We start from the raw sequence: 23,126 nt of genomic DNA, 5'->3' as shown, positions 1-23,126 counted from the left end.
CAGTCAGGTGTGTTATTTTTTCTGTTTGGAAAAAAAAAGCTTTCAGAGAGGGAAGCTAAAGGGTGAAAAAAGGTACCGTATTTTCACGACTATAAGGCGCACTTAAAAGTGTTCAATTTCCTCCAAAATAGACAGTGCGCCTTATAATCCAGTGCGCCTTATATATGGAAAAAACAGAAAACCAAAAACCACCATTGTCGGATATTAAAAAAACAAAAACGCATGAACTGAAACAATACTGTTAAATATGCAGATGCCATCTTAGTTTACAAAATCTTCCATCATATAGCTCCTCCCCCACTGCAAGATTTTATGCAAAAAAATCCAAAACATCAACAATGGCTGGCTCTAGAGGTGACTGTGTAGTGAGTGAGTGCTTCATACCTGGAAGACAATAGCAATTACCGTATTTTCACCACTATAAGGCGCACTTAAGTCTTACATTTTCTCCAAAATAGACAGTGTGCCTTATATATGGAAAAAACAGAAAACCAAAAACCACCACTGTCAGATATTAAAAAAACACAAACGCCTGAACTGAAACAATACTGTTAAATATGCAGATCAGCCATCTTAGTTTACAAAATCTTCCATCATATAGCTCCTCCCCCACTGCAAGATTTCATGCAAAAAAATCCAAAACATCAACAATGGCTGGCTCTAGAGGTGACTGTGTAGTGAGTGAGTGCTTCATACCTGGAAGTCAATAGCAATTACCGTATTTTCACGACTATAAGGCACACTTAAAAGTCTTAAATTTTCTCCAAAATAGACAGACAGTGCGCCTTATAATACAGTGCGCCTTATATATGGAAAAAATGTCATTCATTGAGGGTGCACCTTATAATGCGGTGCACCTTATAGTCGTGAAAATACGGTAGTTAAGTTTTTCCGACTTTGTTACTTCTCACCTTTGCTGGATTGGAAAAGATGTTTGCATTTTGTCTCCAATTGGATGCTTGTCTTGTCAATGTTTAGACAGTGTACAGTTCCATTGTGTGTTTTTCTGTGTGTGCAGGTGAGTAGATTGAAATTGGAGCTAGAGGTGGGGAAGAATAAGATCTTCCCTGACGACTGCAATCGTTGGCAGCTGAGCACCACCAGCTGGAGCAGGTGGTCATCGAGGGGTTCGTCGGCATCCAACACGATGAGTTCCAGCACCCTTGGTTAGTGGCATGTAGAGATTTTGACTTTTGAATGGTGGGAAAATGTTATTTTGGATGGGAAAAGCATATGAGTGTGCAATTTTTGGGGAAAAAATGTTTTTTGCTCTTAAAAAGTTAGTTTAAAGAGGTATTGATAGTATTTTGACTTTTGTCGGATTTAATCGGATTTAAAGGTTTTTCAAGATTTATTCTTTTAATATTTGGGGATTTTTTCTATTACATATGTTGTATTACATATTTTATTTTTTATTTAAAGAGGTCTTGATAATATTTTGATTTTGTTGGATTTAATCGGATTTAAAGGTTTTTTCAAGATTTATTCCTTGAATATTTGTTTTTTTTGTCTTAGATTTTTAATTATTTTTAATCCCAATATTTAACCTGCTTTTGCAATATATTTAATTGAAAATGTGAAGGTTTTTGGGAGAAAATTCCACTTTCCTCTATTGTTAAATAATTTTTACCAACATAATGAAAACAAATCTGATATTTTTCCAAGGTTTTCATTTAGAAAATGTCTTTATATATTCTTGTAACAAAATTTCTTCTAAAAATACTCACAATTGTACTTTGCACTTTTTATATTTCATGTATAGATGATTTTCTCGACAAATCTTCTTTTGTCAACATATTTCGATTAAATTCTCATATTTCAACGTTTTTATTAAAATAGACAATTTGCTATTCATCAAAAAATCCTTTTCATATCACTAAAAATTTTCTTAAAACAAAACATTGACTTTTTATAGATTTAAAACCTAACTAGCCTCATACTTTACTTTATCCCAGTTCATTTTTTAATGTATAAAATCCACCATTTTCGGACTATTACATCTGCCTTCACAGTTTTTTTGTCACCAAATTTGTTAATCATGCTGTTTTCTCTGGTATCACAAAACAAAATGTCTTCTTATTCCGAAAAAAAAACCCAATTTCCAACCACTTTCTCCAAAAAAAGTCCATTTTAAAAGAAAAAAACCTGTTCCTCCAGAATCCAATGCAGAGCTCTCAATGAGCAGCTTCGAGTCGATGGCGAGTCGATCCATCAAGAACGAGGAAGGCGGTGTCATGTTTGGCGGTAACAGTACTCACAGTCACCCTGGTGGCGGGTCAGAGGAAGATCACCATGGCAACGAGGATCCATCCCAACCCAACGGGATCGTTGAGTATAGGTCAGCGGTGCTTGCCGGGTTCCCAAATGAGATGTTCATCTCTTTGACAAAAAACCTTTTTTTATGCATCATTTTTTCCATTTTTTACTCTCTTAACATATCCAATACTTTGTCTCCCAAACTAAAAATGTCCTCACCCATTTCTTGAATGATATTTTACACATATATCCTTTCAGGAATTTGGCTACTACTACTATAACTACTACTACTACTACTACTATGTCATCCAAAACACTGCTGCTATTTGTTATTTTGGCCTCTCGGCTCTTTCCACTTGAATAATTTAGACTAGCGGAGGCCCCAAAACAGTGGAACGGAAAGGACAGGTGTCTTTGTCTTATCCCTTTAAATATTGATGGAGGCCTGGTGTAAGGCGGTAATTATTCAGCTCTGTTGACCGCTCCCTGCAGACAGCTTTTAATGAAGTACTCCAGCTTGTGCATATCTAGAGAGTGCAGAAGTCTCAGTTAACCAAGCTTCCATTGGCGGATCTTGGCATCCATTTCGATATTAATACAATTTTTGATGTGGTGAAAACTAGTGAAATGGATCATGTTTGTGTTGTATTTCAGGAGCAGATTACCTGTACCCATGTTTTCAAGAAATGACTACAGCATTTGGAGTATTCTCAGAAATTGCATTGGAATGGTAAGAAAAAGTATACTGAATATTAAAATGTAAATCACTCCTTACTTGTGACATGGACAACAGTGGGTGGAAATTAAAAGCTGAAATTACTTGTCAATTGGATAACAAGAATGGAATTTGAAACCAAAAATGGGCTCGTCCGGGAGTTGAACCCGGGACCTCTCGCACCCAAAGCGAGAATCATACTACTAGACCAACGAGCCTCTCTAAAGACCTGAAACACTCCTTACTTGTCACAAGGATAACAGGTATGAAAATTGAAACCAAAACGGGGCTCGTCCGGGAGTTGAACCCGGGACCTCTCGCACCCTAAGCGAGAATCATACTACTAGACCAACGAGCCTCTCTAAAGACCTGAAACACTCCTTACTTGTCACAAGGATAACAGGTATGAAAATTGAAACCAAAACCGGGCTCGTCCGGGAGTTGAACCCGGGACCTCTCGCACCCTAAGCGAGAATCATACTACTAGACCAACGAGCCCCATGTCTTCCACACGACTCCTTACTAGTCACATGGATAACCAGGATGGAATTTGAAACCAAAAAATAGGGCTCGTCCGGGAGTCGAACCCGGGACCTCTCGCACCCTAAGCGAGAATCATACTACTAGACCAACGAGCCACTACTGTGTTATGAACCACACCTTACTTGTCACATGGATAACCAGGATGGAATTTGAAACCTAAACTGGGCTCGTCCGGGAGTTGAACCCGGGACCTCTCGCACCCTAAGCGAGAATCATACTACTAGACCAGCGAGCCTCATGTCATATAGATTATTCTTTACTTGCCACATGGATAACAAGGATGGAATTTGAAACCAAAAGTGGGCTCGTCCAGGAGTCGAACCCGGGACCTCTCGCACCCTAAGCGAGAATCATACTACTAGACCAACGAGCCTCTCCAAAGACCTGAAACACTCCTTACTTGTCACAAGGATAACAGGTATGAAAGTTGAAACCAAAACTGGGCTCGTCCGGGAGTTGAACCCGGGACCTCTCGCACCCGAAGCGAGAATCATACTACTAGACCAACGAGCCTCTCTAAAGACCTGAAACACTCCTTACTTGTCACAAGGATAACAGGTATGAAAATTGAAACCAAAACCGGGCTCGTCCGGGAGTCAAACCCGGAACCTCTCACACCCTAAGCGAGAATCATACTACTAGACCAACGAGCCCCATGTCTACCACGTGACTCCTTACTAGTCACATGGACAACCAGGATGAAATTTGAAACCGAAAAATAGGGCTCGCCCGGGAGTTGAACCCGGGACCTCTCGCACCCTAAGCGAGAATCATACTACTAGACCAACGAGCCCCATGTCTACCACACGACTCCTTACTTGTCACAAGGATAACAGGTATGAAATTTGAAACCAAAAAATAGGGCTCGTCCGGGAGTTGAACCCGGGACCTCTCGCACCCTAAGCGAGAATCATACTACTAGACCAACGAGCCGCTCTGAATACCTGAAACACTCCTTACTTGTCACAAGGATAACAGGTATGAAAATTGAAACCAAAAATGGGCTTGTCCGGGAGTTGAACCCGGGACCTCTCGTACCCGAAGCGAGAATCATACTACTAGACCAACGAGCCCCATGTCTTCCACACGAATCCTTACTAGTCACATGGAGAACCAGGATGGAATTTGAAACCAAAAAATGGGGCTCGTCCGGGAGTTGAACCCGGGACCTCTCGCACCCTAAGCGAGAATCATACTACTAGACCAACGAGCCACTACTGACTAGAGTACCACACCTTACTTGTGACATAGATAACGGTTTGACAATAGGGTTGAAAATTGAAACCTCAACTTGGCTCATCTGGGAATTGAACCTGGGACCTCTCACACCCAAAAAGAAAATAATACTTCAAGATCAACAAACCCCCGGACAACCCTTGAAAACAGTTCATAAAATGAATGAATAAATTGAACAGTGACCTCAATCCATCATATGTAGAACTCAGCGTATTTTCACGTATATAAGGCGCACCACATTATAAGGCGCACCCTCAATGAATGACACATTTGAATTAAAACACTGGATTATAAGGCGCCCCTGTCTATTTAGGAGAAAATTAAAGACTTTTAAGTGTGCCTTATAATCGTGAAAATACATAACTTGAATATAGAATTGACAAGAGTAAAGTCTGAACTGAAACTACAACAAGTTAACAACCAACTTGTGTTGAATATGTACCGTCCCTTACAGGAGCTGTCCAAGGTTGCTATGCCCGTGATCTTCAACGAGCCACTTAGCTTCCTTCAACGCCTGACTGAATACATGGAGCACACATACCTCATCCAGCAAGCTAACGCTACCACCAACTCCCTGGACAGAATGAAGGTTCGAGTTTGATTTATTTCATAAAGGAAGAAGTCAATATCAAATAGTACTCTAGTGAGAAAAGCCAAAAGACAAACCAAAATGGATGACCCCATAAAATAACTTTTCCTGACTCCCTGACTTTATCACAAAAACATCTATATATCATCGCCACACATCTCACCAGTGCGTGGCAGCCTTTGTGGTTTCCGCCGTGGCGTCGCAGTGGGAAAGAACGGGAAAACCCTTCAACCCGTTGCTAGGAGAAACCTACGAACTGGTCAGGTGAGTAGGGAAAGAATCTAAATGATTGGTCGATAACTCTTTCATCACTACACCAAACGCCCTCTAGGGAGGACTTAGGTTTCCGGCTTATATCGGAGCAGGTTAGCCACCACCCTCCAGTGAGTGCTTTCCATGCCGAGGGTCTCCAGCGGGAATTTGTCTTCTACGGGTCTATCAACCCCAAAATCAAGTTCTGGGGGAAGAGTGTACAAGCCGAACCCAAGGGTGTCCTCACGCTGGAGCTGCCCAAGTGATTAATGTCCAAAAATGCATGGTAAGATCTATCATGGCGTGTTGTTTTATGACTACTGTTTGCTGTGCAGGCACAATGAATCTTACACATGGACCAATCCCAGTTGTTGTGTACACAACATTATTGTGGGCCAGTTGTGGATTGAGCAGTATGGAAGTGTGGAGGTGGTCAACCAAAGGTAAGATGATTGGCTTTGAGAGTTGGAATTTATGGAATTTTCTTGTAGGGAATAGTTTTCTGTGAAAGGTGCTTGAATTTCTGGGATATCCTTGAAGGTAATAAATGATTGGATTTATGGGATTTTTTTGGAGGAAATAGTTCCCTTGAAAGGTCCTTGAAGTTCTGGAATTTCCTTGAAGGAAACAGTTTCATTGAAAGATCCTTGAACTTCTGGAATTTACTTGAAGAAAACAGTTTCATTGAAAGATCCTAGAACTTCTGGAATTTTCTTGAAGAAAGTAGTTCCTTGAAATTCTAGAATTTCCTTGAAGGAAATAAAGGCTTGAATTTATGGAATTTCCTTGAAGGAAATAAAGGCTTGAATTTATGGAATTTCCTTGAGGAAAACAGTTTCATTGAAAGATCCTTGAACTTCTGGAATTTTCTTGAAGAAAGTAGTTCCTTGAAATTCTAGAATTTCCTTGAAGGAAATAAAGGCTTGAATTTATGGAATTTCCTTGAAGGAAATAAAGGCTTGAATTTATGGAATTTCCTTGAGGAAAACAGTTTCATTGAAAGATCCTTGAACTTCTGGAATTTCCTTGAAGACAATAGTTCCTTGAATTTCTGGAATTTCCTTGAAGAAAATAAAGGCTTGAATTTATGGGATTTCCTTGAAGAAAACAGTTTCATTGAAAGATCCTTGAATTTCTGGAATTTCTTTGAAAGAAATAAAGGCTTGAATTTATGGAATTTCCCTGAAGAAAACAGTTTCTTGAAAGATCCCTGAACTTCTGGAATTTCCTTGAAGAAAATAGTTCTTTTAAAGATCCTTGAACTTTAGGAATGTCCTTGTCTTTCTATTCATTTTCTTTCTTCTTGTGTATTTGTACAGAACCGGTGAAAAATGCTGCCTTAACTTTAAGCCGTGTGGACTTTTTGGCAAAGAATTGCACAAAGTTGAAGGCTACATACTGGACAAAAGGTACACAATAAATCCATTTCTAACTCTTTTAGTTCCAATGACAACCTGAAATCCAAACATTGAGTAGCAATTACAAAATAAACTAGCAAAGGCTTTTTTTTCAACATTTTACAATATACTTGGTATAATCATAGCAGGAGGGTTGCATACTTGAAAAATAATATTTGTTTGAAATATTGTTTATAAAACTGTGTAGATGAAAGTGATACAAAAAAGATTATTTAAGATTCAAAATATTTTATATATTTATACATAATAATTATATTAATTTATTTTTGTATGTATATATAGATATATGCATATGTATATTTATATATATATATGTATTACATTAATTTATTTTTGTATATATAGATATATGCATATGTATATTTATCTATATTTATTATATTAATTTATTTTTGTATATATAGATATATGTATATATATATATATATATATATATATATATATATTTTTTTAAATTTTTTATATACCTTATTTTCACGACTAAAATGCGCACTTAAATGTCTTAAATTTTCTCCAAAATATACTTTTTTTTCCTCCAATTTACTAATTAATTTATTGATTTTTTTTCAATTGGTTTTGGGACATTTACTCCGAAATTGCCTACATTAATATTTAGCATGTGGAAAATATTACATAGTCATGCATCTCCCATTCAAAAATCAATCTAGTTGCCATTATATACAGTAAATGTGAAAGCATTTAACATGTCTACTAATTGTAATGAATAAATGTATCACAGCTTGCTGTTTAATTGGCATCATTTACAAATATGAACCTCAATTTCATAATCTCCTTAATCACCACACTTCATCATTCCTGCCGCAATTTTATTAATTCCAAACCCTTTTTCGCACAGTAGGAAATGCTGATGTCATCGCTCTTGCTTAAAATCGATTTAAATAAAAGACTATTTGCTAAAAGCCAATCAAACACCCGTGATGAAATATGCTTTTAAAGTACACTTTCTTGTTATTATTTGCAAATTAAAACTGCCAGCGTGAAGTGCTTTGGCCGCTCTCCAATTGCTAAGCTCATTATTAATTAAAGATACCACAATTAGTCATTCGTTTGACTTGAATTACAGAGCTCCAACCTAGTGGAATTCAATTTTACAACTATGGGAAATACAGCCAAGTGGTATTAAAGAAGAAACAAATAAGAAAGCAGAACAGATGGCTCATTGGAGAATCGGAGATAAGATGTTTGTGTTATTTTTTTTACTCTAGGTTCACAAAGTATATAAAGATATTGACAGTGATAGCACGGCTAAATACATAATTTGTAATGTCACTTGGCTTGAGACCAAATGCATACAGACTGGCAATAAATGTTGAAATGAGCAGATGTTTTGTAAGCAAGCCTTGGTTTTTTTTTTGGATCATTGCAGGATTGGAGGATATTTCATTGTTGAAATGCAATATAATCTACATACAAAATACTAAAGCATTCAGTTAATGAGTAAATGTCATTGTCCTGAGAGAGATTTTTATCAAATAAATCTGCAAGTTGGGCACAGTTCTTGGCAGGAAAAAAATTGCTGTCTATTGGCCCATGAGATAGATAATTACCTCAAAAATCTGGGGGGGATTTTTGCATGGCAACGCACTGGTAACATAAAAAACGAATTTAAATGAACTCGGATTACGATGCAGACACTTAAAAATAACTTTAATCTAACCTTACATTAAACTTCAATAAAATTTTGTATTAAAGTTTGATTTCTTTCTTCTCCTGGGTTGGCTCAATTTGCCTTGCCTCCACCCAAATTTACACTATTGATGGGCTGTTTGCTTTTGTTTTACCTCGAGATACAAGCTTAATCCATTCTAGGATTGAGCTTGTATGTCGATTTACTTGTAACTCAACATTTTTGCATGCCAACGCGCTCGTAACAAAACATAAATAAATTGAAATGAACTTGGATTACGATGCAGACACCTTAAAAAATAAATTTAATTTAACCTTACATTAAACTTCAGTCTAATTTTGTAATAAAGTTTGATACCTTTGTTCTCCCGGGTTGGCTCCATTGGCCCCGCCTCCACCCTGACTTTCAGACGCAGCCTATCGAGGGTCGTTTGCTTTTGTCTTCCCTTCAAAATATTCTGAAAATGATGCGCACAAATGTCCTCACAATAGGAAAACGTACAACCACTTGTCAACAAGAAGTAGAATATACTCCTCTCGTAACGGGAAAAAAAACTGAAAAAATCTTATGTCAAAATGTATCTCATATCTCAAGACAAACATTTGCCCGAAATTCTACTTGTATCTCAAATTGCTCGTACGTCAGGCCACTCGTATGTCAAGGTACCACTGTATAAAAAAATGTAAAAAACCAAGTGTAACATGTTATAAAAATGACCAAAAATTTACCTTTCATTGATTAATATCCCACACAAAATTAGAACTCAGTCTTATTTTGAAAGAACTCTGACTCCACAATGTCCTCCTTTAAAAATCACATTTTTCTTTAACCGATTGCCTTCCATTGACTCCATCCGAAAAAAAAAATGTCCAAATCATTTAAACTGGGCGGACAGACTGCAAATACAAATGGACAAATCCCTTGCTGCAATTTCATATTTCCATCAAAACTGTCCCCTATCTTTACATTTTTTTCCCCTTAACTTCAACACTGTCAACGATAAAACCGCCTCTCACCATGCATTTCACAAGATAACTTAGCGTGGGTCCCAAAAGCTGATAAAGATAATTTATGTTCCCTTGTCTCTCTACCCATGCAGAAAACAAGCAAAAATAATGACTTTGTTTAAATGTGCATCTCTGCATTTTACTTTGAAAGAAAAAACAAGCTGTGCGCCTTGTACGGCAAGTGGACCGAGTGTTTGTACGTCATCGATTTTGCAGCCCTGGAGGCCCACAGGAAAAACCACAGGAATGCGGGAGAAGGCAAAAATGCAGTCGGAAAGGTAAATTATTGATTACATTCTTCATAAGTATATATAAAAACACCAAGAGTCCCTGTTTAACTCCACTTTTGTGTATTCCAAGTGTGAAAAATCGACCGCATTCTACATTAATTAGTTAATTGGGCGCAACGGTACTTGCATTTTTTTTTTTTAGCAATTATTCAGAACGCCAGAGTGCATAATTATGAGATAGGAAAAGATTTGAGCTATATTCATGCCTGCTGTGTAAACATATGGTGGAGCTCAGCAGAAATAAATTGATACATTTTTCTCGTTAAGAAAACAAACAAGTGATGTTTTATTTTCTTAGAAATAATTAATGCTAAAAAACTAATGCTGATGCACTGATTTGATCAAAAGGACAAATTATTGTTGCAAAAACTTTCTTACAAAGTAAGAGAGTCTGCTGCACAGATTATTTTTTGCTGTTTAATATACCATATATATTAAATAATAAATGATTTTTGCTTTTTTTTGAGCCTCCCATTTGTTGTGCGCCATTTAATATACCCCTACCGGTTAATGTATGTTAAATGGCAACTCAGCTTTTTTTGGCAAGATTTGTATGATATTCGTGGGGGTAAAATTATAGATATTTAAGTTCATTAAAATTCCAAGTGGGACTTTATTCAGCAGTAAGTAATTTTAATCTGAGCAGTAAGTAGTTTTAGTCTGGAAAACATTGATGCACCCCGTCACGCCATAAAAAAATGCATAGTGGATCGTACCTTCTCGTTTGTGTGCCATTTAATATACCCCTGCTGTCTAATATACCTGGGTATATTAAATGTGGGGTAGGGGGTATATTAAACAGTAAAATATGGTAGTGATTTTTTTTGAGATGACAGTCTTTTTTAACAAATAACAGTAGAACTATTTCAAGTTGCCCCTGATTTTTTTTTTTAAAGAAAATATTTTGCTATAAATAAAATAAACTACAATGAATGTTGCAAACTATTAAGAATTCATGCCCAAACGCTGACTATTATACTCACTACTCAACCAATACTATATGGGATCCCATCATCACATCTGAACCGCTTTATCCTCACTAGGGTCACGGTGGGGGTGCTGGAGCCCATCCCAGCTGTTTCTGGACACCCTGAATTGGTGGACAGCCAATCGCAGGGCACCATGTGACAAAAACAATTCATACTCATACTTAGGGGCAATTTAGAGTGACCAATTAGCCTAAAATGCATTACTTTGGAATGTAGGAAGAAACCGGAGTACCCGGAGAAAACCCACACAGGAACATACTAACTCCACACAGGTGGACCGACCTGGATTTGAACCCAAGCCCCCCCCACTGTGAGGCCAACTAACTAACCACTCATTTACTCCCATAAATCACTTGAGTATGAAGTTACAGCTCGAGGTTACTTTGTGTACACAACAAGTACACAGATTCAGAAGCCTGGAAATCCAAGAATATTATATTTTCCATAGATATGTCAAAAAAATGGTTTGGAAATATTCCACTCAAAAGATAATACGGCAAATCGCTGGTTTTTAGCTGCACATATAATTCTTCCAGCGGTTCGCTTGTTTGAAAATAATTGTCAAGTCATTTTAGTTGACGTCCTGGATTGGAACTGATCAATTTCTAGTCTAACACGGCTTCAAATCTCTTAAACTTCATGACTTAAATCCTTCAGAGATTAAAACCACGTCAAAAGAACTGCAGAACTGCTCAATCGACATGTTTAAGTAGCCATTCACTGTCAAAAACATAAAAAAAACCCGTCAATGGCTCCAAGTTAACTGATCAACATCTCAAATCTAAACCTACGAACTGCTATAACAAAACCAATTCCGTACTTTGCCGTAATGGTAAACAGAGGGAAACCAATGACAGTGTTCCGATTGAAATGTGTTTTCTACTGTGAAATTAAAAAAAAATGCAAATGTAGAATTTGCTCTTTTAATTGAGCGCATTTACTTTCGGCATTGCAATGGAAAATTAACAGAGCAGAAATGTGTGAGAATGTTTATTTGGTTGTTGTTGAAAGTAATTGAGATTTTTCAATTTATTTCATCTAGCTTATCATTAATTATCTTTGTGTCATCATTTGAAACTTATTCAAAACAGATGCAATCTACGGTTTGATAGATCACTGTGTGCTGTTTTCATCTGAGGTTACACGCAACGTTCTATATTACAATAAAACACGTTAAATTTTCAGATCGCAGATAATAAGTATTCATCTTTTAATGACCAATTTTAGCAAAATGTTTTTTCACTCACGTGACTTCAGTTGCCAGAGGCGATTCCTCAACATCCATTCAACAAAAGTGTAAACAAAGACAGAACAAAATAATAGTATTATACAATGACAATTGTCAAAATATTAGATAAATTTTGCAAATATACGAGAATGAAGTAATATAGTTGTATTGCGAGAGAAAAATGGTAATCAGAAATATTAATAAAGTCGTTTTGTTGGTGATTTTTTATCTTATTTACAAAGAAAAATGGTAATACGAAAAACTATTTAGGTCGTTTTGTTGTTGAATTTTTATCTTATTTACGAAGAAAAATGCTAATACGAAAAACTATTAAAGTCGTTTTGTTGCTGATTTTTTATCTTATTTAGAAAGAAAAATGGTAATACGAATTACTATTAAAATCGTTTTGTTGCTGATTTTGTATCTTATTTACGAAGAAAATGTTAATACAAAAAACTATTAAATTTGTTTTGTTGATAATTTTGTATCTTATTTACGAAGAAAATGTTAATACAAAAAACTATTAAATTTGTTTTGTTGATAATTTTGTATCTTATTTACGAAGAAGAATGATAATACAAAAAACTATTTAAGTCATTTTGTTGTTAAATTTTTATCTTATTTACGAAGAAAAATGATAAAACGAAAAACTATTAAAGTCGTTTTATTGCTAATTTTGTATCTTATTTAGGAAGAAAATTGGTAATACGAAATGCTATTAAAATCATTTTATTGATGGTTTTGTAGCTTATTTGCGAAGATAAATTTTAATACGAAAAGCTATTAAAGTCGTTTGTTAATGATTTTGTATCTTATTTACGAAGAAAATTGGTAATACGAAATACTATTAAAGTCGTTTTTTTGCTGATTTTGTATCTTATTTAGGAAGAAAAAGTCGTAAACTAAAAACGTTAAAGACGTATATTACTTATTCTTTACGTTACGTGAAGCAGTTTTTCGTAGTAAGTGGAATTCAACCTGGCAACGTCAAGGTCGGTCTGAACACAAAACAGCAATTTGAACAAAGTGTCACCAACCATGTTTTTGTTTACTTTCACCCAAACAGATTGCACCTCACTACTTTGTTTTGATCAAAGATCGTCAAAACAACAAACTCGGATTAAGAGTTGCATTGTTGTATTGCTAATTGCTGTCCATTTGTGGTCTATTACCTCTAGTCTGGCAACATGGAGGATGTTCCCTCGCAACTAGCTGACAGTGTGGACGTGATTCCTGGCAGTCGGCTTCTGTGGCGGATCGCCCCCCGGCCAGCAAACTCGACCCAGGTTAGCTTTTCTAACCGGTTGTGACCGAAAAGCCTCCCTAATGACAAAGTGGAAATTGGATTTTCACTCATATAAATTGGCTGAATCAGATAAATTAAAGATAATTTTTTACTTGTCACGTCTCGTTAGGGTTTGGGGTGGAGGTGTGTGTGTGTGTGTGTGTGTGTTTCAGTGTGTGTGTCTATGAGTGTGTGTTTTTGTTTCAATGTGTGTGTGTGTGTGTTTCAGTGTGTGTCTATGTGAGTGTGTGTTTTTGTCTCAGTGTGTTTGTGTTTCAGTGTGTTTGTGTTTCAGTGTGTCTATGTGTGTGTGTGTTTGTTTCAGTGTGTGTGTGTGTGAGTGTGTTTTTGTGTTTGTGTGTGTGGGCGTGGGTTTGTGTTTGTTTGTGTGTGTGTGTGTGTGTGTGGGTGTGTGTGTGTATGTGTGTGTATGTGTGTGTATATGTATGTATGTGTGTGTATGCGTGTGTATGTGTGTGTATGTGTGTATGTGTGTGTATGTGTGTGTATGTGTGTGTATCTGTGTATGTGTGTATGTGTGTGTATGTGTGTGTATCTGTGTATGTGTGTGTATCTGTGTATGTGTGTGTATGTGTGTATGTGTGTGTATGTGTGTGTATGGGTGTATGTGGGTGTATGTGTGTGTATGTGTGTGTGTATGTGTGTGTATGTGTGTGTGTATGTGTGTGTATGTGTGTGTATGTGTGTGTATGTGTGTGTGTATGTGTGTGTATGTGTGTGTATCTGTGTATGTGTGTGTATGTGTGTGTATCTGTGTATGTGTGTGTATCTGTGTATGTGTGTGTATGTGTGTATGTGTGTGTATGTGTGTGTATGGGTGTATGTGGGTGTATGTGTGTGTATGTGTGTGTGTATGTGTGTGTATGTGTGTGTATGTGTGTGTATGTGTGTGTATCTGTGTATGTGTGTATGTGTGTGTATGTGTGTGTATCTGTGTATGTGTGTGTATGTGTGTGTATGTGTGTATGTGTGTGTATGTGCGAATGTGTATTTCTGTGTGGGTATTTTTGTGTTTGTGTGTATGTATGTGCAGGTGTGTGTTTGTGTGCATGTGTGCATGTGTGTGCATGTGTGTGTGTGTGTGTCTGTGTGTGGGTGTGTGCTTTTCGCCTCCAGGCTTCCCTTCCTCATCTAACCAGCTGCTCGTGATTTTGGTAATCAGCTCTTGCATGTCTATTTGAACCCTGTGTGTTTGTGAGTCATTGTTGAATAGTCTGCCCTTTTTACTTCGTGCCATGTTACCACGCCCTGTTCCATGTACCTCGTTTACCCCATGTCTTTCCACGTCAAATTTGATTTCGTTATTTATTTTTAAGTCCTTGATATTTTGTTGATTCCATTCCTGCCTCAGTTATTAAAGTTTTGTCGGAGAACTCCACGTCCTCGTCCTTTAATTGGTCCAACGACTTATCTGATTACAGATGTACAACTTTACATCTTTCGCCATGCAGCTGAATGAGCTACGTGAGGACATGAAGGACGTCCTACCTAGGACGGACTGTCGGATGAGGCCGGACATTCGAGCCATGGAAAATGGCGACATTGGTAACAAATCATTGGTTGTTGTTGTATAAAGTAGACAAGCATCATTTTTTTATGACTGCATTTTAATGTCTGTCATAATGGAAGTATTAAAAGACGTTTTTTTTTTTAGGATAGAACGTCTTTGTCCTTGTAGTTTATGGCATTCTTAGAAATGTGTTTGTTTTCGTAGACTTGGCCAACGAAGAGAAGAAAAGATTGGAGGAAAAGCAACGAGCCTCTCGTAAGAAAAGCTCCAATTTGGATGATGAATGGAAAATGAGGTAAGTTGGTTGAATCGTTGTCAAAATTGACTCCATTCAACAAAGTCTGGGTAATTCATCCAGTTTTTTTTATTGTGGCAACTTAAATGAACTCTGGCCATCTTTGTTCCTGACAAGATGGATGCACGTCATGTTTCCGCCAAGTCGTCGGTATTCTAAGCGTTCATTTTCTCGTTTGTCACGGTTTAATGTGCTTAATTGGGTAGCTAATTCTGTTAATTACACCCACTTTGGGGTTTTTTGATGGAGGACATTTGGGCTTATTTTTGCTTTCTAACTCTGAAGTTGGATGAAAAGCTTAATTATACTAAAAAAAAAAGCTTGTTTTGTGTAAGATTGTGGGCTAAATTTTCATAAATAGAACATCATGGAGATATGTTTTTAGCGTATGAAGGTCATTTTAGAATTAATAGCGCATTTGGGTTTCAAAATTCACTTTATACGCAATAATAGGTCGTTCAGTATCAAATACTTGATTAGGTTATACTTTAAATCTCTAGTTAAATATTTTGTATATTAAAATTTGTGTGTACGACTGTTTTGTAAATGGATGCTAATTGTTAGCGTCGTTGCAGCTAGCTGTTTACTAAAATGCTTTTTTAAAATAGTTGTTTTAATCTGAACATGAAAATAACATTGATCTACGTTTTTTTTTTTTTGTTTAAACTAATCTTTCCCCAGTTAGAAGAGAAAAATTAATCAAAAATCATTAAAAAATCATTGAAATTGTTTTTGTTTTGTTCACATTCAATTAAGTTTTGGGGGAAAAATTAAAAAAAACATTTTTTTGTTGGAATACTAATTATGTGATTGACTAATTTTGGTGCATGTTTTGGTCCACATGATTCACATAATTATTATTTTTTGTTAAACTAATTTTGCCCCAGTTAGATGAGAAAAATGAATCAAAAACCTAAAAAAAATCAATTAAATTGTTTTGTTTTGTTCAAATTAAATTAAGTCTTTGGGGGAAAAGTTAAAAAAATAACATTTTCTGTTGGAATACTAATTATGTGATTGACAGTTTTTGGTGCATGTTTTCATGATCCACATAATTATTTTTTGTTAAAACTAATCTTTCCCCAGTTAGATGAGAAAAAATGAATAAAAAAAAAACCAAAAAATCATTTAAATAGTTTTTGTTTTGTTCAAATTCAATTAAGTCTTAGGTTAAAAGTAAAAAAAAAAAAGATTTTGTATTTAGTGCGTACAAGAAAATGTACACCAAAAAATGCAAATTCCAATACTATAAAAAAATACACTATTTTTCAAGTAGATTAATTAAAACATGTAAAACATACCCCAATTCTACAATAACCCCTAAACGAAATATTTACAAGTATTGGTCCTTAACACCCATGAACAGCAATGCAAATCTACGATAGTTTTTCCCTTTGAATCCTTGAACTAAACGGTTATTTATTTCTGGTTCCTTGTCTGTTTTTCACTCGCTTAAGGAAGTCTTGCACTTTGCCCAAGGTCAGACTTTGACGTCTACGTGCTCAACATGTGTGATGCCATATCGCTAAAAATAATTGAAAGAAAAGTCTTTCATATCCACCGCGTTGAGATATCATCTTGAAGTGTGTCCCCCCTCTCTTGTTGAGATGGCTCAGCGGAGTAGGAGGGGCGGCGGAGGGGGGGTGTCGGGGGATAGGACTAGGGCTTTGGGCGAAGATGTGCTTTTTTATCGCTCATCTGCTCTACTTTTCATTCAGTCAAGTGCTTCCATGCTATCCTACCACAAAATTCTACCTAGAGTTGAAGAGATTAAATACTACTGCTGTTGACGTGATGGGCGCCCCATTCAATTGTTTGCCTTTACTAATCAGAATGGATTGGACCCCAAAATTCACACGAGAATTTTAATTGGAAGGGTTAAAATTCATGAAAAATGATTTTTGTGGGCTTTTTTGAAATGTTAATGGAATTTAATGTGGTCAATAATAATAAGTTTTTAGGCAAATGTAAAAAATGTGCAAAAAAGTACATTTTTGTAGGATTATGTTAAATGTGAATGATATTAATAGTGTTGTTTAGATAGGGTATTTGATTGGGTCAATAATAATAACTTTTTAGGCAAATGTAAAAAAATATGCGAAAAAAGTACATTTTTGTAATATTATGTTAAAATTTGAATGATATTAATAGTGTTGTTTAGATAGAATATTTGATTGGGTCAATAATAATAACTTTTTAGGCAAATGTAAAAAAAATGTGCAAAAAAATTACATTTTTGTAATATTATGTTAAAATTTGAATGATATTAATAGTGTTGTTTAGATAGAATATTTGATTGGCTCAATAATAATAACTTTTTAGGCAAATGTAAAAAAATGTGCAAAAAAAGTACATTTTTGTAATATTATGTTAAAATTTGAATGATATTAATAGTGTTGTTTAGGTTGAGTATTTGATTGGCTCAATAATAATAACTTTTTAGTCAGATGTAAAACGTGCAAAAAAGTACATTTTGAATTTTTTTTTACTAAAACATGTCAGGATTTTTAAAAAACAAGTCAATTCTTTTAAGAAATATGGCATTTAAATGTTTTTGCCATTAAAAGCAACCATGGCCTTTAATCATAAAAAAAAATGTTTTTGGTGCAACCATTTATTTTGACTTTAAAAGGTTCCCTGCATTTAATTTTGTTGATGCTTTTCAGTTAAAATGGTGCGAAAAGGTGCGGGTTGTGTCTCGGAAAAATAACATAAAATCTATTCACAATGTGGCTTGCTTTTGCCCTCCAAAAAAATGGAATTCTAGTAATATTAACTTAATTTAATGGTTATCTGCCTTTCAGGTGGTTCCAGCGGGGTTCCAACCCGCACACTGGGGCTCAAGATTGGATCTTTAGTCACACGTACTGGGACAGAAAGTACCCTCATCTACCAGATATTTACTAGATTTCTCCACGATGAATTGGCAAACATGAACTGTGGCCTTAAATGTGTGTAAAAATGTCAACATCTTGGGGTATTTACAAATAAATGTTCAATATTGTGCACTATACTTGGACTGTGTATTTCAAATTTGTATTTTAATGTTGCTTGTACAGTCTTTAGCCATGGTGAGGTGATAAAATTATTTTTTTAACTCATTTAGTGACATAATAGGCATCTAATATAGCTTCTCAATTCAAATTGATAAGAGGTCTATTTGCCAATGGCAGTAAATGAGTTAATTAGTTAAGTTATAATAAAAAAGTGTACCGTATTGTCACGACTATAAGGCGCACTTAAAAGTCTTCAATTTTCTCCAAAATAGACAGTGCGCCTTATAATCCAGTGCGCCTTATATACGGAAAAAACAGAAAACCAAAAACGAAAAACCACCACTGTCGGATATTAAAAAACACAAAAGCCTGATCTGAAACAATATTGTTAAATATGCAGATGCCATCTTAGTTTACAAAATCTTCCATCATATAGCTCCTCCCCCACTGCAAGATTTTATAGAAAAAAAATCCAAAACATCAACAATGGCTGGCTCTAGAGGTGACTGTAAAGTAGTGAGTGCTTCATACCTGCAAGTCAATAGCAATTACCCTATTTTCACCACTATAAGGCGCACTTAAAAGTCTTACATTTTCTCCAAAATAGACAGTGCGCCTTATAATACAGTGCGCCTTATATATGGAAAAAATGTCATTAATTGAGGGTGCGCCTCAAAATGCGGTGCGCCTTATAGTCGTGAAAATACGGTAGATAATTTAGATATAAAAGAGGGGGGAAGGGGACAATGTTTCATGCATTGAAATGAAGTAAAATGTAAAAAATGTGATGACACGATGAGAAGTAAAAATGTGCATTTGTGATGGGTGTTCGCCATTTGTGGTTATCTCATTTTTTAAAGATATGGAACTCATCAAAAGGCAGAATTTAGCTAGATTTTCTATTTTCTATTTTCCCCCGACAGCTCTTTCAAAATCCCAGGATGTCCAATTCATTGACACAGTGGACAATCTTGTTATATGCTGAAATTCATTAGGTAGTTTGGATAAAATGGGTTTCTTTTATTTTTACGGCGAGATTAAATCATACATTTTCAGTCAATGAAGCATTTTAAAGTAATCTTCGATGTTTCTGGGACACATTTAGATGTTTAATAACATATTCTTCAACAAGGAAGCAAATGGATGACCCTTTGGGGGCTACTGGGGAAAAATGAAATTTTGATAGATGAAAGGATTTCTGTGCTTAATGTAAAATGGGTATTCTGCGAGCTCATTGGCTGACAGGCGATTTGACTTTTTTACTTCAACTGCATCCAATTGAAGTCATTCACTGCCAATGACAACAATAGACGTCCAATACTTCTGAAGTGGGAAGACTGGCATTGAACAAAGGAAAGTTACAATTAGTGGCTCATTGACTTATTCAGTGTAACCCTCTCAGTTCAAGTAGATGGGACACAATTTACAGCAAAAGGATGAAAAGAGCCACACATCTATCATTAATAAAACAAATGGCTGAATGTATGTTTATACATATGTATATACCTATATATATGTATATGTAGGTATATACATATTTATATACCTATATATATGTATATGTAGGTATATACATATTTATATACCTATATATATGTATATGTAGGTATATACATATTTATATACCTATATATATGTATATGTAGGTATATACATATTTATATACCTATATATATGTATATGTAGGTATATACATATTTATATACCTATATATATGTATATGTAGGTATATACATATTTATATACCTATATATATGTATGTATATATAGGTATATACATATTTATATACCTATATATGTATATGTAGGTATATACATATTTATATACCTATATATATGTATATATAGGTATATACATATGTATATACCTATATATTTGTATATATAGGTATATACATATGTATATACCTATATATTTGTATATATAGGTATATACATATGTATATACCTATATATTTGTATATAGGTATATATATATATATATATATATATATATATATATATATATATATATATATATATATATATATATATATATATATATATATATATATATATATATATATATATATATATATATATATATATATATATATATATATATATATATATATATATATATATATTTATTTATTATTGAATTGATTTATTTATTTAATAACTCATTTATTATCTATTTATTCATTTCTACAATGTCTTTTGCTGTGTCTGTATTCTCACCCTCTTGCTACTGTGACAATGAAATTTCCCGAATATGGAATGAATAAAGTTATCCAATCCAATCCAATAATCAATGGCAGTGAAGAAGAAAAAAAGTTCTAATTCATTTTTTTAATTCATTTTTGAGGCTGTTTTACTAAATGACAAGCCTTGCAAAAAAAAGGCAAATCTAACTTTCCTGCCTGTACCTGTATTCAGACTCCACTCCCACCTTTTAATTCGCGGGACAAGACTTGACGTTGACCGCACCGATGGCGGTTACCGCCTGGGTCTCAAATGCAACTTTCCCTCCATTAATAATCACTTCTCTCAAGCAGCCATTGAAGGGTGATTTTACAGGCACCCTGCTGGACTCAGTTGCCCCTGTCAGGAAGAAAAAAACCCAATATAAATGAAGGTCTTTTAGTCTTTTTTGAAAGAAGACAAAGTATAATTACTTACCTCCAATGTGAAGTAATGCCCGCCTCATAAAGGATGGATTGAATGCGACAGGTCTCGTCATCCTTTGAGAAAGCGTGTCCACCATTAGCGTCAGGTATTTTTGTTCTTTGGAAACTGTGCACATTTGAATAGTTACTGAATGGGCTATTCATTGTACCTGACGTTTTCAATCAAAACCTCTTTGATGATGTGAATCAAATGTGAATATGACAGTACCTTGACTTCAAGGTTTTGATTTTCAATGTGAGTTTACTTGTATAGTTACATCAAATCACTTTCATCAAATGAATTGGAATAAGTCACTTCCATCCAAAGCAATTAATGACATTTATGTGGATTGGGATTTTTACGGAGCAAAAGCACATATTTCCCCTTTTAAAACATCTCAAGGAAAAAAAAGGAAGATAAAACAGAGATATGCAGGTTTCGTTTCAATTAGCGCCATTTGCCATCTAGTATGTATCTGTCATTATTTGACATGAGGAAAAATAATTGAACAAAAATATTAAATTGCTCTTCTAAAGAAATATGTGACATGGAAAAATGTATTACAACCTATCTGTTAATGGCAACACCATTATGGCAACACCTATATGACATTATGCAACTGTCTAAATAATGCAAAAGTTGAGAAATAAAAAAATTCAAAAATCAACAACAAAACGGGTCATGATCCTTCCTCCCATCAAGCTGTCAGGCTCTTTAACAAAACAAATGGCTGAATGTTAAGACCTACCGTATGTATACATGAACGTACATACATCTATGTGTATGTATGTATATACATATTTATATATGTTTGTATGTAAGTATATATATATATATATACACATACGTTTGTATATAAGTATATATATATTTATATATGTTTGTATATAAGTATATATATATATATATATATATTTATATACGTTTGTATATAAGTATATATATATTTATGTGTTTGTATATAAGTATGTATATATATTTATATATGTTTGTATATAAGTATATATATATTTATATGTTTGTACATAAGTGTATATACATATATTTATATATGTTTGTACATAAGTATATAGATATTTATATATGTTTGTATATACATATTTATATATGTTTGTATATACATATTTATATATGTTTGTATATACATATATTTATATATGTTTGTATATACATATTTATATATGTTTGTATATACATATTTATATATGTTTGTATATACATATATTTATATATGTTTGTATATACATATTTATATATGTTTGTATATACATATATTTATATATGTTTGTATATAAGTATATATATCTATTTATATAGGTATATAAGTATATATATCTATTTAGAAAGGTATATATATATATATATATATATATATATATATATATATATATATATATATATATATATATATATATATATATATATATATATATATATATATATATATATATATATATATATATATATATATATATATATATATATATATATATATATATATATATATATATATATATATATATATATATATATATATATATATATATATATATATATATATATAGCAACACTCTTATTTATTTATTTACAAATTTGTTAATGTATTTATTTATTTACTTACTTATTACCTATCTATCTATGTTTAAAATGTTTGTATATAAGTATATATATATTTATATGTTTGTACATAAGTGTATATACATATATTTATATATGTTTGTACATAAGTATATAGATATTTATATATGTTTGTATATACATATTTATATGTTTGTATATACATATTTATGTTTGTATATACATATATTTATATATGTTTGTATATACATATTTATATATGTTTGTATATACATATTTATATATGTTTGTATATACATATATTTATATATGTTTGTATATACATATTTATATATGTTTGTATATACATATATTTATATATGTTTGTATATAAGTATATATATCTATTTATATAGGTATATAAGTATATATATCTATTTAGAAAGGTATATATATATATATATATATAGCAACACTCTTATTTATTTATTTACAAATTTGTTAATGTATTTATTTATTTACTTACTTATTACCTATCTATCTATGTTTAAAATGTATTTTGCTGTCTGTATTCTCACCCTCTTGCTACTGTGACAATGAAATTTCCCAAAATACGGGAGGAATAAAGTTATCCAATTCAAT

The 23,126-nt window shown here is 33.8% G+C and overlaps 3 protein-coding genes and 10 non-coding genes across 13 annotated transcripts in view; 2 read left to right on the top strand and 11 right to left on the bottom strand.

The window, feature by feature from the left end:
- The window catches only part of lsm7 (LSM7 homolog, U6 small nuclear RNA and mRNA degradation associated), a 233,169-nt gene that overhangs the window by 35,688 nt on the left and 174,355 nt on the right, over positions 1–23,126 (top strand). The gene's annotated exons all lie outside the window — the stretch shown is intronic.
- Positions 1,022–18,283, top strand: LOC144197228 (oxysterol-binding protein-related protein 1-like). Its single transcript, XM_077717897.1, has 13 exons — positions 1,022–1,166; positions 2,158–2,338; positions 2,911–2,986; positions 5,205–5,339; positions 5,506–5,603; positions 5,671–5,853; positions 5,927–6,034; positions 6,911–7,000; positions 9,816–9,942; positions 13,350–13,457; positions 14,899–15,022; positions 15,192–15,282; positions 18,087–18,283. Exons 1-13 carry the CDS (start codon positions 1,148–1,150, stop codon positions 18,187–18,189), a joined length of 1,443 nt encoding a protein of 480 aa, XP_077574023.1. The 5' UTR covers positions 1,022–1,147; the 3' UTR covers positions 18,190–18,283.
- On the bottom strand, positions 3,118–3,189 carry trnap-ugg (transfer RNA proline (anticodon UGG)). The gene has a single exon. It is a non-coding gene; the product is annotated as a tRNA-Pro (tRNA).
- On the bottom strand, positions 3,258–3,329 carry trnap-agg (transfer RNA proline (anticodon AGG)). The gene has a single exon. It is a non-coding gene; the product is annotated as a tRNA-Pro (tRNA).
- trnap-agg (transfer RNA proline (anticodon AGG)) lies at positions 3,398–3,469 on the bottom strand. The gene has a single exon. It is a non-coding gene; the product is annotated as a tRNA-Pro (tRNA).
- On the bottom strand, positions 3,538–3,609 carry trnap-agg (transfer RNA proline (anticodon AGG)). The gene has a single exon. It is a non-coding gene; the product is annotated as a tRNA-Pro (tRNA).
- On the bottom strand, positions 3,678–3,749 carry trnap-agg (transfer RNA proline (anticodon AGG)). Its single transcript has one exon. It is a non-coding gene; the product is annotated as a tRNA-Pro (tRNA).
- On the bottom strand, positions 3,816–3,887 carry trnap-agg (transfer RNA proline (anticodon AGG)). The gene has a single exon. It is a non-coding gene; the product is annotated as a tRNA-Pro (tRNA).
- On the bottom strand, positions 3,956–4,027 carry trnap-cgg (transfer RNA proline (anticodon CGG)). Its single transcript has one exon. It is a non-coding gene; the product is annotated as a tRNA-Pro (tRNA).
- Positions 4,236–4,307, bottom strand: trnap-agg (transfer RNA proline (anticodon AGG)). The gene has a single exon. It is a non-coding gene; the product is annotated as a tRNA-Pro (tRNA).
- Positions 4,376–4,447, bottom strand: trnap-agg (transfer RNA proline (anticodon AGG)). Its single transcript has one exon. It is a non-coding gene; the product is annotated as a tRNA-Pro (tRNA).
- trnap-agg (transfer RNA proline (anticodon AGG)) lies at positions 4,656–4,727 on the bottom strand. The gene has a single exon. It is a non-coding gene; the product is annotated as a tRNA-Pro (tRNA).
- LOC144196275 (laminin subunit alpha-3-like) overlaps positions 8,989–23,126 on the bottom strand; it is a 38,232-nt gene continuing 24,094 nt past the window's right edge. The window contains exons 37-39 of the mRNA XM_077716260.1: positions 20,940–21,053; positions 20,710–20,861; positions 8,989–9,114 (exon numbers count right to left, since the gene is read on the bottom strand). Coding sequence (XP_077572386.1) covers positions 20,713–20,861; positions 20,940–21,053 — 263 coding nt within the window. The 3' untranslated portion in view covers positions 8,989–9,114; positions 20,710–20,712. The remainder of the gene's footprint in view (positions 9,115–20,709; positions 20,862–20,939; positions 21,054–23,126) is intronic.

Source organism: Stigmatopora nigra, chromosome 5, assembly GCF_051989575.1.
Source record: "Stigmatopora nigra isolate UIUO_SnigA chromosome 5, RoL_Snig_1.1, whole genome shotgun sequence".
NCBI lineage: Eukaryota > Metazoa > Chordata > Actinopteri > Syngnathiformes > Syngnathidae > Stigmatopora > Stigmatopora nigra.
Note: the sequence above shows the minus strand (reverse complement) of the source record. Positions and strands in the feature narration are given on the sequence as shown.

What these genes read in the sequence shown, in the direction of transcription:
- LOC144197228 (XM_077717897.1), top strand. An exon ending in GGCTACATACTGGACAAAAG is followed by an intron (nt 7,001 to 9,815) that starts GTACACAATAAA and finishes TTACTTTGAAAG; the next exon opens with AAAAAACAAGCTGTGCGCCT. An exon ending in CATGGAAAATGGCGACATTG is followed by an intron (nt 15,023 to 15,191) that starts GTAACAAATCAT and finishes TTGTTTTCGTAG; the next exon opens with ACTTGGCCAACGAAGAGAAG.